The following is a 19,633-nucleotide window of genomic DNA, read 5'->3' as shown; positions in this document are numbered from 1 at the left end:
CACGCCCTGAGCCTAAGGCAGACACTTAACGACTGAGTCACCCAGGCGCCCCTGGACTCAAGCAGTCTTTCGTGGCTTCATGAGGCCTGTCCTGGAGCAAGAATCTAGATCCTTCCTGTCTACCTAAAGTCTTACGCTGAACACACACCAACATCCTCCTTCTAGTAATGGATGGGGTGAAGCCCGGGTTGGTTTCCTCTTCTTCCTTCCCTTCATCATGAACGGGAATCTCACCCCTCTCCTGGGCCCAGTCCACCTGAGACCCCCACCCTTTCCTCCCAGCTGACCCAGGAAACAGGTGAGGAAGGGGATGGCTGGGATCCAGCTGAGCAAGCTGATGGCATGTCCGCTCACCGCACAAGTAAGAGGGACAGCACGAATCCCCCAGGCGGCCGGCGATCAGGATCTGGTCCTGGCGGCAGCTGGGGACCAGCTCTGCCTCACACAGGTCTGGGTCACACTCTGCAGAAAAGACCGAACTTAAGTGCTGGGAGCAGACCCTGTCTGGCCATGCCTAGGCCCCCACCCCGGCTCTGCCCCAATCCCCAGCCAGAACCCGTCCCCCAGAGCTCCCCTACCCCAGCCGCAGGGCTCCCCCTCCCCCTGCTCTCCCTGCCTTGGACCACTCACCACAGCTGTAGCTGGGGCAGCAGGAGTCCTCCTGGAAGTGGGTGAGGAGTCGGTGGCCTGGGCGGCAGGTAGGGGCGAGGCCCTCGCACAGAGTCTGGTTACACACTGGGCCAGGGGCCACAGGGCCTGTCACCTGGAGGCTGGGACTACCCCCCAGCCTCCAGTACTGCCCAGCACCTAGACAGCTTGTCCTCATTTTCTCCTCCATCCCCCCAGGACCCACGTTCCTGGAAGCGGCCTCTGAGGGTCACACGGAAGGTCCAGGGCTCGACAGAAGAGCATTAATAGCTAATATTCATCGAGATGGGCCATGTGCCAGCTGCCGTCCTAGATCAGTATTAACTTCTAGATTCTCCCAACAACCCAGAAAGTGGGGACGATGATGAGCCTCGTGCTACAGCGGAATCAACTAAGGTGCTGGGCAGTGGTGGAGAAAGAGTGGTCCAGGCTGCCGGCTCCCACACTGCTTCGTGGGGCGGGGGAGGGGGAGGCTCCTGTACCCCAGGTGGTATTCTCCACTCTTCACAACACACCCCCCACAAGACCCTTTCATTTTCTCAGGCCTTGTCCTGCCCATCAAGGTCGGCAGGCAGAGCCGGAGCCTTTTAACCATCTTACGGTGGAGGTGGAGGCGGAGGGAAGTGAAGGGTGGGACTTACCACAAACCGTTCCCAGGCAGCAGGGATCCTCGGTGGGCAGGAGCAAGGCCACCTCCCCAAAACGTGGGCAGGTCTCAGGGCGGGGCCCCGGGCAGCCCGAGTCCACTGGGACGATGGTGTTGGGAGCCTGGCACTGGTGCTGGCAGCACCCACTGAGGGAGCTGTTCCAGGTCTCCCCCAGGGCCCGAGGCACCCCCGTGCTGTCGGTGCAGGCTGCAGTGGGGGACACGGCGGGGCACGGGGGACTGAGGCGGGTGGGGAGACCCAGTCAGTCCCAGGCTTGACCCTCCCTGGGACATTGACCACCCCCAAAGCAGACCTGGAAGGAGACAGGTGGGCCTCGGCCCTGGGTGGCAGGTGGGATGAGGAGACCCTAGGGTGAGGTCAGCTTTGGAGGGCCCCACCCTGGTAGGGAAGGAACCTACCACACTTCGCCTCGGGGATGCAGAGTGCCGAGTGGCGCCGGTGCAAGATGGTGCCTTCAGAGCAGACGCAGCCCTCGCCCAGCACCTGGCACTGCTCTGGGTCCAGCGGGCCCAGCAGCCCATCCTGGCACGTCTCAGGGGGCTCACAGGCTGCCACACATGCCTGGTATATGGAGTCGCTGGAGCACAGGAAGGCTGCAGAGGCACCGTGGGCACCAGGCCTGGCTCAGACCCCAGGCAGAGCGAGGAGGGGCCTCAGAGCAGCACCTGAGCCCCAGCAGAGAGTGCGAAGGGGTTTGGTGTCGCTGCCTCCCTTATCTACGTGGGGGGGGACAGCAAAGTGCAGCCCCTGGCCAAATCCAGCCTCCCACCTGTTTTTGCAAACAAAGTTTTATTGAAACACAGCCACGCCCAGGCACATGCCTGTTATATCTGGCTGCTTTTGCGCTCCAAGGGCAGAGCTGAGTAATTGTGACAGACACCATAAAGCCTGAGAAGCCTCAATTATTTACTGTCTCGCCCTTTATAGGAAACGTTTGCCAAATCCTTGCTCTAGATCGGTGTTTTCAAATTTTCTTGATGGTAAAAAGTAGATTTTTACATTGTGGTCCAATACACACGGGCATGCAGAACAGTGGTCTTCGAACCTCAAACAGTGGTCCTCACAGAGGACATTTGGGAGCTTCTGAAATACCCTGGCCAGGATCCCACCCCAGAGCAACTGAATTGGAACCTCTTATGGTAGGGCCCAGCATTCATACTTCTCGAAGTTCCCTGGTGATTTTAAAAGATATCTGGGATTGAGAATTACTGATATCTATAACTATATCTATGTATATATACACACACATATATGTTTTATCTTTTTTTAGAGCGTTACTTATATATTGAAACAAACTTTTTCACAAAACAATGTTTACTCTTTCTAGGTATAGTACACACTTGCGTTTTCTATTCTGTTGCATATTTTTAATATGATGTTGACCCCCAGAGTTGATTTCATATGCACAGTTTGAAAAACACTGCTCTCAATGACTTTGTCCTTTCATCTTTTATCTGTCATATTCTAGGCGTGTTCTTCCTGTGAGCTGCTTCCTGCCTATCTGGATGTGTCCACATTTATAAATCAGGCTGCCCTAGGCCGGTCCACCCCTGTCTATCCCACTAATGCAAACTTAATGGGGTGGGGAGGGGGTGGATCTCACGTCCCTTCTCAGGCAAGGAGGGGAGAGCGCGAAAGAAGAGAAAGATGACCGAGAATTAAGAGAAAGGAACGAATACTTCCTGGATGGTGACCACGTGGTGGGCCTGTGTGAGGCCCTCTGCACACGTTACCTCCTGTCACCTTCAAGATGACCCTGGGGGGAGCTATGATTACGTTCCTCATTTTACACATGAGGCAAAGAGATTCAGATAAATTAAATAATAAGCAGATGATATTCATTTGATTTATTAATCTAAATTACAATAAAAATAAATGTGTTGATTTATTCATTTGCTTAGAGAGGCATTTACAAAATATTTCTCGAATTATTAATTAATATCAGTGAATGAATGAATGAATGAATGATTAACAGGGGGTGGGAGCATCAGAAGCAATGGAGGAGTCGCCCATCCTCCCCACCCCCGCTCAGACCCCCGACTCACGGCAGTAGTCAGAGCGCCGCCACTCGATGCACACGTGGAATTTGTGGCACATGGCCACGTACACCGTCAGTGCCACGCAGGGCTGCTGCACGTACTTGGTGTCCCGGATCCACAGCTCACAGAACGACTCGGGGGACACCTGGGCACGGGCATGCAACAGCGCTGGTTACCCTGATGGCCCACATCCCGGGGCTGGCTCCTCCCAGCCCTGCCCAGGGGCAACGACCAGCTTCTGAAGACTCCTGATCTGGTCCCAAGTTCAACGCCTCTGGGAGCTGCCCTCTGCAGGCAGGTGCCGCCACCCCGAGCCTGGGAGGTCCCCCACGCTGGGCCCAGCGGGTACATACGAAGCGGTGGCAGGCGCTGAAGGTGCGGTTGGACACCATGCGAAGGCAGGGCGAGCAGTCAGCTGTGGCACAGCTGTCCAGCCGGAAGCGGGTCTGGCCCACTGAGGTCAGGGAGCTGGGCACCTGCCAGCTGTCCAGAAAGGGAGCGGGGTCCTCAGCCTCACCCACCACAGAACCGTCCTCCAGGGTGAGGTCGTTGGCTGCATCCCCATCACAGATACCTGGAAAGGGGCAGATTATCCCAATAGCTAAAATTATCACCACCACTCCCAGGTCCCCAGGTGTCGCTTTGCATATTCCTTACGGCAATTATTTGAGGCTGATATCACTATTATCCCCCTTCTATAGATGAGAAAAATGAGGCACAGAGAACCTAAGAAACCTGCTATGTAGGAAGACGTCATCGTTCCTCAGAGACACACCAGAGTATTTAGAGATAGAGGGATATGGTGTCTCAAACATACTTTCAAATCCCTCAGAAAAATGCATATATATATATATATATATATATATATATATATATATATGTTATAATATAGAAAAGTGCATATACAAAAATCATATATGTATATATACATACATACATATACATGTATGTGTACATATGTGTGTATTTTATACACACACAGAGGCAGGAAAAGTAAATGGGGCAAAAATATGAACACTTGGTAAATCTGAGTAAAAAGTACATGGGAGTTCTTTATACTATTTCTGACATTATATGAAAATTAAAAGTTACTCCAAAAAAAAATCTGCTTTAGCAGAGATTACTAGCTGAGTGTAACACCGTTTCCTCTTCTTCCCCAGGCAGTTCACTAGCCTGCTTGTCGCAGGCTCTCCTGGGGCTGGGGGAGCCCATGCTGAGTGCCAGCCGACAGCAGGAAAGTGAGGGTGAAGGGCACCACGGCCCGCCCGGTCCATCAACATTCCTTGACTCCTTTTCCTGCAGTGGAGTTGGAAGCTTGTGTTGAGAGCGGCAGAGCCACAAGGTGGAAGGAGTCCCCACCTGGGAATTTGTGTGTGCCAGAAATAAACTTCGGCCGTGTTGGAAGGCACTGAAATGGGGGTGGGGCTGAAGTTTCTCTGTCACAGCTTCTAACATGACCTTAACTTCCAGCTTCATCTCTCACGCTCTAGGCTCCAAACACACACTTCCCTGCCCTTGACCTTCTTATGCTGCTCCCTCTGCCTGAAACGCTCTCTCAGAAGTCCTTCTTTCAAGAGCCCTTCAGATGCACCCGTCCATGACCTTCCCAGTTCTGTAGAACAGATTGTGGTTTGCTGGGCTGTCTTGCTCTGAGTGCAAAGACTCGGTTTTCTCACTCTCTCAGTAGTGTGTCCCCCCCACCCCAGCTGCCCAGCAGGGCGCCTGGGAGGCTAATTGTTAGTTTGAATAAAACAGAGATAAATTAGCTGACTTCTGCTCTGACACCTCCAGCCACTGGTTTCATGAACCTAAAGCATGATTTACTACAAAACCTTCAGATTTTATCAATGGTCCCAGTGGTTGCATTTTTGGTCTTGGCATTGAGTCACCGGCGGGTGTCAGGAAGGTCTCTTAGGGAGGGGATTACTACTGCGCACAGCACTCCTTGCCGGGCATAAACAGCAGAAGCAAGAAATGGTGAGAAAAAGATGGTGGAGTGGTGGCGGTGCTGCGGGTGAGTGTGTGTGTGTGTGTGTGTGTGTGTGTGTGTGTGTGTAAAGAGAGATGCTTGTATCAGTAAGTCAGTAAGAACAGAAGTCTCATAAAACAGTGATTTCGTCTGTTTTGCCTACTATCTGTCCTGTGACTGGTACATGGTAAGTAAATAAAAGAGTGAGCAGGGAACAGACTTACATGTGTCCGTTCACGTGTAGAGGGCAATTTGAGTACAGGGGTGCGAGCGTCAATGATCGAAACGGGGCAGATTTATGCGTTTATGGAACACAGAAGTGTTCCTCTGTCTTCCATCATCATAATCATGGCCGTCTGTCACGGAGTGCCCTGTGGGGAGCAGCAGTCCACACTCAGGCTTCCCCTGCACCCCTTTTCCTTATCAAAATACATCCAGTCCCTTAGGGCATGCTCCTGCAGTCATGCTGTGGTCTGAAGAGCCCTGGTTCTATGTGTGCAGCAGCTCTGCTGTGTGAGCTGAGGCAAGCCACTTAACCTCTCTGAGCCCCGTGTCTTATTTAGTTCAATGGTCATCTCTTTGGAGTGTTGTGTGGATGATGTGCAATAAGTGAGATCAGGGGCTGGAAGTGCTTTGTGAAGTGCCCAGGCCAATGCAGACAGGAAGGATTATCCGGCATTAGGAAGCTATCGGGGAAGCTGACAGACAATCCCAGTTAAAGTGACAAGTGGCCGAGGCCAGAGCCCTGCGCCATCTCCCTGCTGGCAGCCCCAGAACGCTAGACACTAGGTCCCTCTGCCCTGGCAGCCATGCTGGTACCTCCTCTGGCCTGGCCTTCTGTCCCGGCTTTCCCTGGGTCCCCTCAGGGGAACCTGTGTCGGGGGCAGAGGTGGACCCAAGAAGCATCCCCCCTCCCCCAGCTGGGTCCCACCTCACCGCATAGGCCACGGCCATGGGCCTCACTGGCTTTGCTGGTCTCCAGGATCATGAGTCCTGAGCTGTGGAGCCACTGGATCTGGACGTGTGACGGCGTCCGGATCATATACATGTGGCCTGTGTCCTCGATTCTGAATCCGTGTCTGCTCACAGGGGGCCAGACAGGCTGTGAGTCCACAGTCACCTTGTCGGGGGAGAGTGTTCAATGTGAGCACAGCTTATCTGTCCATCCATCCGTCCATCCGTCCATCCGTGCATTTATCCAACAAACAGTATCAAGCTATGTGACAGGCTCTGTTTCAGGTACATGTGGCCAAGATACTGTCCAAGTGGCACCCAAGAATTCTAAAGCCATTTTTATGAGCACAAAATAATAAAAAAAAAATACAACAATGGGAGGCAGGCTGCATCCCTGAGCCCAAACAAACACACACTTTGAGGCCTTCTAATCACCCTCTTCTTTCCTGTTTCTGCTCAGATCATTTCTTCCGGGAGATTTTCCCTAATTCTCCAGCCTCTAGCTTGGGCACCCCTTCTCTGGGGCCTCCTCATCTCTACGCTGGCCATTAAGATAGAATCTGTTTGTTCCTTCATGGACTCTGAGTTTCTTAAGGGCAGACGCTCTGGCTGATCCAACTTTGAATCCCCAGCACCTGCCTTTGGATCCGACATAAATTGGGTTCTCAATCAATGTTTGTTAAATATGCAACACACCCTAATTCTCTCAAACACTTTACATTCAAAGCTACAACTTCCGCTACACACTGACAAGGTGAAATTTGTATGTACTCTGGATTATTAGTTTTACTTTGTAGAAATGGGAGATGAAAAGATTAGAACCTTAAAATATTTATAATGACTTTGTATCTCCCTCCCCTACAAGAATCACTGTTTTATTAACCACTTTGCAAATTATCCAGGACAGAAACTTCTGTGTTGGAAAACTTTGACCTTGGGAAATCCCTGGTGCTCTCAACCTGAGCCTTCCTAGCCGTGCAGAGAGGGGACGGGGCTCCATGAACCTGGAGTGGTCTCCTAGTTCTGGGAATGAACACTCATATCTGAAGCTCAGGGATCCTCACTTGTGTTCATAGATCCCTGAGTTCAAGTAAAGACAAAGGACAAATTTTCAAAACTAAGGACTTGGACTTTAGCTTCTGACCAAGATGGAATAATAAGGACTGGATATATCCTCCTTCCTTAAACAACCAAAAAACCTGACGAAGTATATGAAACAATAGTTTTCAGACATTGAACAGTTGGCATCACAGAGAATGATCCTTGAGAAAGGGGAAACAAATGAAGTGAGCCTTTTGATTGCCCAGTTATTGCTTAGAAGTAGTCTCCAGGGGCGCCTGGGTGGCACAGCGGTTAAGCGTCTGCCTTCGGCTTGGGGCGTGATCCCGGCGTTATGGGATCGAGCCCCACATCAGGCTCCTCCTCTATGAGCCTGCTTCTTCCTCTCCCACTCCCCCTGCTTGTGTTCCCTCTCTCGCTGGCTGTCTGTATCTCTGTCGAATAAATAAATAAAATCTTAAAAAAAAAAAAAAAAAAGAAGTAGTCTCCAGCCCATGATGCAGAAAGAGAGAAGGAACCCAGGTGCAGACTGGTGGGCTCCCTGAGTTTATGAGACAAGAGTTGGGAGTTCATGGAGGCCAAGATAGCTAGTTTGCAGAACAAAATGCTGAAGAGAAGAGAGCTGGGGAGAGAAAGAGAAAAAGTGGGGAGAGAGAGAAAGGGAAAGAGAGAGAGCGTGTGCACATGATCAGAAGTTCTGCAGACATTCCCTCTCTGACCCTGTCCTGAGCCTGTGTGTGAATACTAACCAGTGTATGCACGTGGGAAAGCCACTTGAGACTAGGAAAGCCATCACCTGAAAGGAGCTGACAGAAAAATTCCCAGGTGTCCCACTGGGCTGGGAAGAGTTAGAGACACCACCAGTTACAGAGCAAGTATACTTAGGGTGGAGGGTAGAGGATGAGGAGGTTACTGCTTCAAGAGCGAGGAATCACTACTTAGAATGAAAAATATAGACTAAAATCCTCTTAGGATAAAACTACATGGGCTCCCCTCAACAAAGCAAGCCTCCAATGGATTGAATTGTTTCCAAGTTGTATAACTAGTACAAAACTGAAGGATATTTTTTAAAAAAGAAAAGAATATCCAGCATTCAACAAGGCAAAACCCACAATGTCTGTAATCCAATAAAAAAAATCGTCAGTCACATAACGCAGCAGGAAAGTACAGCCCATAATAAAGTGGGATAAATCAGTTAGATTGACCCAGAAATGATAAATATAATAGAATTAGTAGTCAGGGGCATAAAAACAATCATTAAAACTCTATTCCATAATTTCAAAAAAATAAAGGAAAACAAAATTTTTTGAGCAAGATGTGGAAGATACAAAGAGACCAAAATCAAACTTCTAGAGATGGAAAATACAATAAATGTCAGAGATGAAAACTATACTGGATGGGATTAATAGATGATTAGACACCATAGATGAATATATTAATGAACTTAAATATAGGGCAATAGCTATTATCTAAAATGGAACACGAAAGAAAAAAAGACTGAAAAAAAGATGAACAGAACATAAGTGATCTGTGGGACAACTTTAACTGGCCTAATATATGTGTAATTGGAGTCTCTGAAAGAGAAATGAATTACCAGGCATGTCTTAACCAAATTGCTTAAAAGCAGTGATAGAGGGGCGCCTGGGTGGCTCAGTCGTTGGGCGTCTGCCTTTGGCTCAGGGTGTGATCCTGGCATTATGGGATCAAGCCCCACATCAGGCTCCTCCGCTATGAGCCTGCTTCTCCCTCTCCCACTCCCCCTGCTTGTGTTCCCTCTCTCTCTGGCTGTTTCTCTCTCTGTCAAATAAATGAATAAAATCTTAAAAAAAAAAAAAAGCAGTGATAGAAGGAAAATTGTAAAAGCACTTAAAAAAAAAGACACACTATGTAGGGAAAGAATCACAGTGACAGAAAGATCAGAATGACAGAAGATTTCCTACTGGAAATAAGCAAGGTGAAAGACAGTAGAAATTTATAGCAGCACAATTCACAATAGGCAACAGGTGGAAACAGCCCAAATGGCCAGTGATGAATGAATGGATAAACAACTGTGGTATATACACACAATGGAATATTATTCAGCCATAAAAATGAAGGAAGTACTGGTAGATGTTACAACATGAATGAACATCAGAAACATTATACTAAGTGAAAGAAGCCAGACACAAAGAATCACATATTGCAGACTCCATTTATACGAAATATCCAGAATAAGCAAATCTATAGACAGAATGTATATTGTTGGTGGCCAGGAGTTAGGGAGATTAATGATTAATTTTATGTTATGTCAATTTTACCTCAATTTAAAAAGAAAAGACAGTGGAGCAAAATCTTTGATATACTGAAAGTAAAATTAAAGCCAACATACAATACTAAACTCAGAATATCTTTAAAAAATGAAGGTGAGATGAAAAGTTTTTTAGGGAGCACCTGGGTGGCTCAGTCCATTAAGCAGTCGACTCGGTTTCAGCTCAGGTCATGATCTCAGGTTCGTGGGATTGAGCCCTTGTATCAGGCTTGGCACTCAGCACAGAGTCTGTGTGAAATTCTCTCCCTCTTCCTCTCCCTCCCTCTCTGCTTCTCCCCCCACTATCGTTCTCTTTCTTTAAAATAAATAAAATCTTTAAAAAAAAAAAACAAACCTTAGAGGGAGTTAAGATGGCGGAGGAGTAGGGCACCCCTTTTTCAACCGGTCCCCCGAGTCGAGCTGGATAGGTACTGGACCAGCCTGAACACCCACAGAATCAGCCTGAGACACAGGAAGATACATCTGGATCTCTACAAATGAACATCTCCAGCGCTGAGTATTGAGGTACTAAGCGGGGAGCCGTGAAACCGCGCACAGATATCGGAAGGTAAACGGAAGGGGGAGGGAGCCGCCGCGTTCGGGCGCCGGGAAGCGGTAGCCACCTGCACGGGGGAGCGGGCGGACTCGAGGACCGTCACCCGCGAGAGAGCAGACTGGGACCGTGAGCCGGGAGCGCACGCCACCAGGCTTCTCATGGAGCTCCGGTGCGTTCACTGGAACCAGACTGAGACCGGGAGCTCTGGGAGTGCATGGAGGCGACTGGCGGCTGGCGGCTGGCAGTGTTAAAAACACAAAGGACAGAGACGCACCGGCCCGGGAAGTGAGGGCTGGGACACCGGGTGTGGGGCGCACATCCCGGATGCTGCAGGGTTGAGTAGCACCAACAGTAACGGAGTTAAAGTGGCCAGAACATCAGTGGAGAACTGTCCGTGATCCCTCTGTTCTGAGACAGAGGCTGAGATTCGGCCACTGCTGCTCTGACTCTCAGAAGAGGCACAGCAAACCGCCAGGGAAAGCCACCGGAGAACAAAAGCCTGGAAATACCGGCTCACAGTGTGCCCATCCCCATCCCCCCTCGCAGGGGACACGGAGACTCTACCCAAACAGGGTTGCCTGAGTATCGGCGTGGCAGGCCCCTCCCCCAGAAGGCAGGCTGAAAAATCAAGAAGTCCACATCCCTAAGATCCCTATAAAACAAGGGCGCACGGCCTGGGTCCCGGTCAATAATTTGGGCTCTGGACAACCCCGCAACCTCTCCTCATCAGAATGACGAGAAGGAGACATCCCCCCCAAGCAAAGAAAAGACGATGAGTCTGTGGCCTCTGCCACAGAACTAATGGATATGGATATAACTAAATTATCAGAAATGGAATTCATAGTAACAATGGTCAAGATGATGTGTAGACTTGAAAAAAGTATTAACAAAAATGTTAATGAGAATATAGAATCTCTAAGGGCGGAAATGAGAGCGAATTGGCAGAAATTAAAAATTCTATGAGCCAAATGCAGTCAAAACCAGAGGCTCTGACGGCCAGGGTGAATGAGGCAGAAGAACGTATCAGTGAATTGGAGGATGGGTTAGTAGAAGAAAAAACTAAAATAGAATCTGGACTCAAAAAAATCCACACTCAGGAATGTAGGTTACGGGAGATTACTGACTCAATGAAACGTCCCAATGTCAGAATCATCGGCATCCCCGAGTGGGTGGAGAAAAACAGAGGTCTAGAAGAGATATTTGAACAAATTGTAGCTGAAAACTTCCCTAATCTAGCAAGGGAAACAAGCATTCATGTCCAAGAGGCAGAGAGGACCCCTCCCAAGCTCAACCACGACAAACCTACACCACGTCACGTCATAATGCATTTCACAAATATTAGATCCAAGGATACAGTATTGAAAGTGGCCAGGGCAAAGAAATTTCTCATGTACCAAGGCAAAGGTATCAGAATTACGTCAGACCTGTCTACACAGACCTGGAATGAGAGAAAGGGTTGGCAGGGGGCATTTTTAAAGCTCTTTCAGAGAAAAACATGCAGCCAAGGATCCTTTATCCAGCAAGGCTGTCATTCAGAATTGATGGAGAAATAAAGACCTTCCAGAATCGCCAGTCATTGACCAATTTCGTAACCACGAAACCAGCCCTACAGGAGATATTAAGGGGGGTTCTATAAAAGTAAAACGGCCCCAAGAATGATACAGAACAGAAAGTCACAATCTATAGAAACAAAGACATTACTGGCAACATGGCATCATTAAAATCATATCTCTCAATAATCAGTCTCAGTGTAAATGGCCTAAATGCTCCCATAATGCCACAGGGTTGCAGATTGGATAAAAAGACATGACCCATCCATTTGCTGTCTACAAGAGACTCATTTTGAACCTAAAGATACATCCAGACTGAAAGTAAAGGGATGGAATACCATCTTTCACACCAATGGACCTCAAAAGAAAGCTGGGGTATCAATTCTCATATCAGACAGATGGGATTTTAAACTAAAGACTATAGTTAGAGACACAGAAGGGCACTATATTATTCTTAAAGGATGCATCCAACAAGTGGATATGACAATTATAAATATATATGCCCCCACCAGGGGAGCAGCAAGATACACAAGCCAACTCTTAACCAGAATAAAGAGACATATAGATAAAAATACGTTAATAGTAGGGGAACTCAACACTCCACTATCAGCTATAGACAGAGCACTGGAGAAGAAAACCAACATAGAAACAAGAGCTTTGAATGCCATACTCGATGAGTTGGACCTCATAGATATATATAGAACACTACACCCCAGAACCAAAGAATACTCATTCTATTCTAATGCCCATGGAACATTCTCAAGAATAGACCATGTTCTGGGACACAAAACAGGTCTCAACCGATACCAAAAGACTGAAATTTTCCCCTGCATATTCTCAGACCACAACGCTCTGAAATTGGAACTCAACCACAAGGAAAAATTTGGAAGAAACTCAAACACTTGGAGACTAAGAACCATCCTGCTCAGGAATGACTCGATAAATCAGGAAATCAAAAATCAATTTAAACAATTTATGGAGATCAACGAGAATGAAAACACAATGGTCCAAAACCTATGGGATACTGCAAAGGCAGTCCTAAGGGGGAAATACATAGCCATCCAAGCCTCACTCAAAAGAATAGAAAAATCTAAAATGCAGTTTTTATATTCTCACCTCAAGGAGCTGGAACAGCAACAGAGGGACAGGCCTAATCCACGCACGAGGAAGCAGCTGACCAAGATTAGAGCAGAAATCAATGAATTAGAAACCAGGAGTACAGTAGAGCAGATCAACAGAACTAGAAGCTGGTTCTTCGAGAGAATCAATAAAATTGACAGACCACTGGCAAGACTTATCCAAAAGAATAGAGAAAGGACCCAAATTAATAAAATTATGACTGAAAAAGGAGAGGTCACAACCGACACCAATGAAATTGGAAGGATTATTAGAAACTTTTATCAACAGCTTTATGCCAATAAATTAAGCAATCTGGAAGAGATGGAGGCCTTCCTGGAAACCTATAAACTACCAAGACTGAAACAGGAAGAAATTGATTTTTTAAACAGGCCAATTAATTACGAAGAGATTGAGTCAGTGATAAACAACCTTCCAAAAAACAAAACTCCAGGCCCGGACGGTTTTCCTGGGGAATTCTACCAAACATTCAAAGAAGAAACAACCTATTCTCCTAAAGCTATTTCAAAAAATAGAAACAGAAGGAAAGCTACCAAACTCATTCTATGAGGCCAATATTACTTTGATCCCCAAACCAGGCAAAGACCCCATCAAAAAGGAGAATTACAGACCGATTTTCCTAATGAATATGGACGCCAAAATCCTCAACAAGATCCTGGCTAATAGAATCCAACAGTACATTAAAAGGATTATCCATCATGACCAAGTGTGATTCATCCCTGGGATGCAAGCGTGGTTCAACATTCGCAAATCAATCAGCGTGATACATCATATCAACAAGAAAAGACTCAGGAACCATATGATCCTCTCAATTGATGCAGAAAAAGCATTTGACAAAATACAGCATCCTTTCCTGATTAAAACCCTTCAGAGTGTAGGAATAGAGGGTACATTTCTCAATCTCATAAAAGCCATCTATGAAAAGCCTACAGCAAATATTATTCTCAATGGGGAAAAGATGGAAGCCTTTCCCTTAAGACCAGGAACACGACAAGGATGCCCACTCTCACCACTATTATTCAACATAGTACTAGAAGTCCTTGCAACAGCAATCAGACAACAAGAAGGTATAAATGGTATCCAAATTGGCAAAGAAGAAGTCAAAATGTCTCTCTTCACAGATGACATGATACTCTATATGGAAAACCCAAAAGAATCCACTCCCAAACTATTAGAAGTTATAGAGCAATTCAGTAATGTGGTGGGATACAAAATCAATGCTCCGAAATCAGTTGCATTTCTATATACAAATAATGAGACTGAAGAAAGAGAAATTAGGGAATCCATCCCATTTACAATAGCACCAAAAATCATACGTTACCTTGGAATTAACTTAACCAGAGACGTAAAGGATCTATATTCTAGAAATTATAAATCACTCTTGAAATACATTGATGAAGACATAAAAGGATGGAAAAATATTCCATGCTCATGGATCGGAAGAATTAACATAGTTAAAATGTCCATGCTACCCAGAGCAATCTACACTTTCAATGCTATCCCGATCAAAATACCGAGGACATTTTTCAAAGAACTGGAACAAATAGTCCTTAAATTTGTATGGAAACAGAAAAAGCCCCGAATCTCCAAGGGACTATTGAAAAGGAAAAACAAAGCTGGGGGCACCACAATGCCGGATTTTGAGCTGTACTACAAAGCTGTGATCACAAAGACAGCATAGTACTGGCACAAAAACAGACACATAGACCAATGGAACAGAATAGAGAACCCAGAAATGGACCCTCGGCTCTTTGGGCAACTAATCTTTGATAAAGCAGGAAAAAACATCCAGTGGAAAAAAGACAGTCTCTTCAATAAACGGTGCTGGGAAAATTGGACAGCTACATGCAAAAGAATGAAACTTGACCACTCTCTTACACCATGCACAAAGATAAACTCCAAATGGATGAAAGACCTCGATGTGAGACAGGAATCCATCAAAATCCTAGAGGAGAACATAGGTAGCAACCTATACGACATCGGCCAAAGCAACCTTTTTCATGACGCATCTCCAAAGGCAAGAGAAACAAAAGATAAAATGAACTTGTGGGACTTCATCAAGTTAAAAAGCTTCTGCACAGCCAAGGAAACAGTCAAAAAAACTAAGAGGCAGCCTACGGAATGGGAGAATATATTTGCAAATGATGCTACAGATAAAAGACTGGTATCCAAGATCTACAAAGAACTTCTCAAACTCAATACACGAGAAACAAACAAATCATAAAATGGGCAGAAGATACGAACAGACACTTTTCCAATGATGACATACAAATGGCTAACAGACACATGAAAAAATGTTCAAAATCATTAGCCATCAGGGAAATTCAAATCAAAACCACACTAAGATACCACCTTACACCAGTTAGAATGGCAAAAATTGACAAGGCAAGAAACAATTGCTGGAGAGGATGTGGAGAAAGGGGATCCCTCCTACATTGTTGGTGGGAATGCAAGTTGGCACAGCCACTTTGGAAAACAGTGTGGAGGTCCCTTAAAAAGTTAAAAATTGAGCTACCCTATGATCCAGCCATTGCACTACTGGGTATTTACCCCAAAGATACAGACGTAGTGAAGAGAAGGGCCATATGCACCCCAATGTTCATAGCAGCTCTGTCCGCAATAGCCAAATCGTGGAAGGAAACGAGATGCCCTTCAACAGATGACTGGATTAAGAAGTTGTGGTCCATATATACAATGGAATATTACTCAGCTATCAGAAAGAACGATTTCTCAACATTTGCTGCAACATGGACGGGACTGGATGAGATAATGCTAAGTGAAATAAGTCAAGCAGAGAAAGACAATTATATGATTTTTCTCATCTATGGAACATAAGAACTAGGCAGATCGGTAGGGGAAGAATGGGATAAAGAAAGGGGGGGTAATCAGAAGGGGGAATGAAGCATGAGAGACTATGGACTATGAGAAACAAACTGAGGGCCTCAGAAGGGAGGGGGGTGTGGGAATGGGATAGACTGGTGATGGGTAGTAAAGACGGCATGTATTGCATGGTGCACTGGGTGTAACACGCAACTAATGAATCATCGAACTTTACATCGGAAACCGGGGATGTACTGTATGGTGACTAACATAATATCATAAAAAAACATTAAAATAAAAAAAAACACCTTAGACTGTCAGATCTGTACTATAAGAATATTAATGGAAGTCCTTCAGACAGAAGAAAAGTGATATCAGATGGAAATCCAGATCTACACAAAGGAATAAAGGACACCAGGAATGATAAATATGTGGATACTATAAGCTTTTCTTATTTTAAAAACCACGTTAAAAGATAATTGACCGCTTAAGGAAAAATCATAATGATGTACCGTGGAGGTTATAACAAATGTAGAAGTTAAAGGTATAGATAATAATCCAACAGAGGAAATGAAATGGAATCATTAAAAATAACCCAGAAGAAGACAGAAAAGGAGGAAAAGGAGGGGAATGAAGAGCAGAAGGAACGAATAGAAAACAAATTCCAACATTATGCTATATACAAATCTAATCATATTGATGACCAATTAAATGTAAATGGTCTAAACATCTCCCAATTAAAAGGCAGAGATTAGCAGACTGGATAAGAGAAAAGGAAGACCCAACTATTCCCTCCTTACAAAATCTTACTTTAAATAAAAAGACACAAATAGGTTAAAGGAAAAAGAATGGAAAAAGATTTCTCTTAGATACATACATTACATATACATGTCAACACTAATCAAAAGAAAACTGGAGTCATTATTACAGATGAATGAGACAAAGCAGAATTCAGAACAAAGACTTTTACCAGGATAAAAAGGCCATTTCATACTGATTAAGGAGTTAATTCAACAAGAGGGCACAACATCCTCTTGGGCACCAAATAACAGAATTTCAAAATATGTAAATAAAAAATTGATAAAACTCCAAGGAAAAATGGTCAACAATTATAATCAGAAATGTCAACAACTTCTCTCTCAGTAATTGACAGAACAAGTAGAAAATGAATAAGGATTTAGAAGGCTTGAACAACACTCTCAGTGAACTTGACCTAACTGACATTCACAGAACACTCCACTCAACAAGAGAATACACATTTATAAGCTAGAGTATATTCTGATACATTACACAAGTCTCATTAAATTTAAAAGGATCAAAGTTAGATAAAACATGTTCTTTGAACACAATGAAATTCAATTAGAAATCAACAACAGAATGATAGCTGGAAAATCACCAAATATTTGGAGACTAAAGAAAAACACTTGTAAATAACCCATGGGTCAAATAAAAACGAAAAGGGAAATTTTAAAGTATCTTAAACTGAATGAAAATGAAAACACAATATATTAAAATTTTTAAGATCGTTGCTAAATCAATATCTAAAGGGAAATTTATAGCATGAGACACTTATAGTAGAAAAAGCAGAAAGGTCTCAAATCAGTGACCTAAGCTATCGCCTTAATAAACTAGAAAAAGAAGAGTAAATTAAACCCAAAGGAATCAGAAGGAATAAAATAATAAAGATAAGAGAAAAATCAATGAAATAGAAAAGAGAAAAACAACAGAGAAAACCAATAAAAACATTCTTTGAGAAAAACAATATATTTGACAAACCTCTAGCCAGACTGGTCAGGAAAAGGAAAAAGACACAAAGTACTAATATCAGGAATGAGATAGGGTACATGGATACAGATCCTACAGACATTAAAAGGATAGCAAGAGTATATGATGAGCTTAACGGGGCGCCTGGGTAGCTCAGTCAGTTAAGCGTCTGACTCGTGATTTCGGCTCTGGTCATGATCTCAGGGTCCTGGGATGGAGCCCCATGTCAAGCCCTGAGTCAGGCTCCACGCTCAGCAGGGAATCTGCTTGAGGATTTTCTCTCTAAATCTCTCTCTTTCTCTGCCCTCCCCCACGTCTCTCTCTCTCAAATAAATAAATCTTTAAAAAATGATCTCTAAATAGAACTACTACTCTTTGTAAGCTATTTATTTAAAACAAATGTGAAAATCTTTCCTTTTTAAAGTAAACACCAATACTGTGATTTTGAAAGGGAAATGTCTAAAGAAAAAGAACAATATTATTCCAATAGATGCAGAAAAAAAGCTTTGACAAAATTTAACATCTGTTCATGGTAATAAAAACTCTCAGCAAATTACAAATAGAAGAAAACTTTCATCCCTGATAAAGGCTATCTATAAAAAGCCTAGAACTAACTTCATACTTTATAATGAAAGACTGAATGCCATCTCCTTAAGATCAGAGGTAAGACGAGGATGGAAGGGCTTACTCCCTGAACATCACATTCGAGGTCCTAACCAGTGCAATAGGCAAGAAAAATAAGTGAAAAGAGCATCTATTGAAAAGGAAGAAATAAAATTGTCTCTATTTAGAAAATACATAAACACCTATGTAGAAAAACTGGAAGAATTTACAAGAACTAATAAGTGAGTTTAGCAAGGTTGTAAGATATGAGATAAATATGCAAAACTCATGTGTACACACACTCGGCTAACTGAAAACCCAATGGCAATTCCTTTTAGAAAACGCAAAAATCAATTGTATTGTATATATCAGCAACGTGCGATTGGAAAGTGAAATAAAAAGAACAGAATCATTTACAATAGGATCAGAAACATGATATTTTTAGAGATAAAGCTAACAAAATATGGGCAAGATTATTCACTGAAAACTACAAAACACCAATGGAAAAAAATCAAAGAGGATCTAAACAAAAAGATGTATCATGTTCATGGATTGGGAAACTCACTCATGTTCAGGTTGTAATTCTCCCCCTAAATAATTACATATGTAATGTAATTCTAACCAAAATCCCAGCAAGGTGTTTTATAGAAATCAATAAGCTGATTCTAAATGTATATGGGAAGATAAAAGAATTAAAATTACCAGCATAATTTTGAAAAGGAAGAAAGTTAAAAGACATATAACTGATTTTAATAAAAATTTTATACAAAAGCAACAGTTATCAAGACAGTGTGGCACTGGTGAAAAGATAAATATATAGATTAATGGAATGATATTAAAAGTCCAGAAATAAACCCAAACATTAATGGTTAGCTGATTTTCAACAAAGGAGCAAAGACGAGTCAATAGAGGCAGGATAGTCTTTTTAACAAATGGTGCTGGAACATACGGGTGTCCATATGCACAAAAAAAGAAAGAAAGAAAGAAAGAAAGAAAGAAAGAAAGAAAGAAAGAAAGAAAGAGAAAGAAAGAAAAGAAAGAAAGAAAGAAAAGAAAAAGAAAAAGAAAAAATATCTCCCATATCTCACACTATTTATAAAAATTAACTTGAAATGCAACATATACTTAAAAGTAATATCTAAAACTATAAAACGTCTAGAAGAAAACATAAGATAAAATCTTTGAGACCTTGCATTAGGCAAAGGTTTGTTAGATAGAACACCAATCGTGGTCCATAAAAGAACGAACTGATAAATTGGACTCCATCAAAATCAAAACCTTCTGCCCTTTGAAAGACACTTGTAGGTGAATGAAAAAAACATGCCACAGACTGGAAGATAATACTTACATCTGATAAAGGGCCTGTATCCAAAATATATAAATTTCTCAAAATGCAATAAAACAGATAACTTAATATTTAAAGTGTGCAAAAGATTTGAACAGACACTTCACCAAAGAGGATATACCATGGAAAACAAACCCATGAAAATATGTTCAATCATATCAGGAATTAGGGAAGTGCAAATTAAAATCACTATGAGATCTTATTACAGAGTAATCTGTTAGAGTGACTTAAAAC

General features: G+C 43.9%; 1 protein-coding gene across 1 annotated transcript in view; it reads right to left on the bottom strand.

The window, feature by feature from the left end:
* Nucleotides 1–19,633, bottom strand: part of OTOG (otogelin) — a 94,567-nt gene that overhangs the window by 11,361 nt on the left and 63,573 nt on the right. Inside the window, 7 exon segments of the mRNA XM_048213871.1 lie at nt 355–462; nt 631–735; nt 1,290–1,502; nt 1,715–1,909; nt 3,362–3,500; nt 3,709–3,929; nt 6,261–6,444. Coding sequence (XP_048069828.1) covers nt 355–462; nt 631–735; nt 1,290–1,502; nt 1,715–1,909; nt 3,362–3,500; nt 3,709–3,929; nt 6,261–6,444 — 1,165 coding nt within the window.

This window comes from Ursus arctos, unplaced genomic scaffold (assembly GCF_023065955.2).
Source record: "Ursus arctos isolate Adak ecotype North America unplaced genomic scaffold, UrsArc2.0 scaffold_23, whole genome shotgun sequence".
NCBI lineage: Eukaryota > Metazoa > Chordata > Mammalia > Carnivora > Ursidae > Ursus > Ursus arctos.
This window is presented reverse-complemented; position numbering and strand designations above follow the sequence as displayed.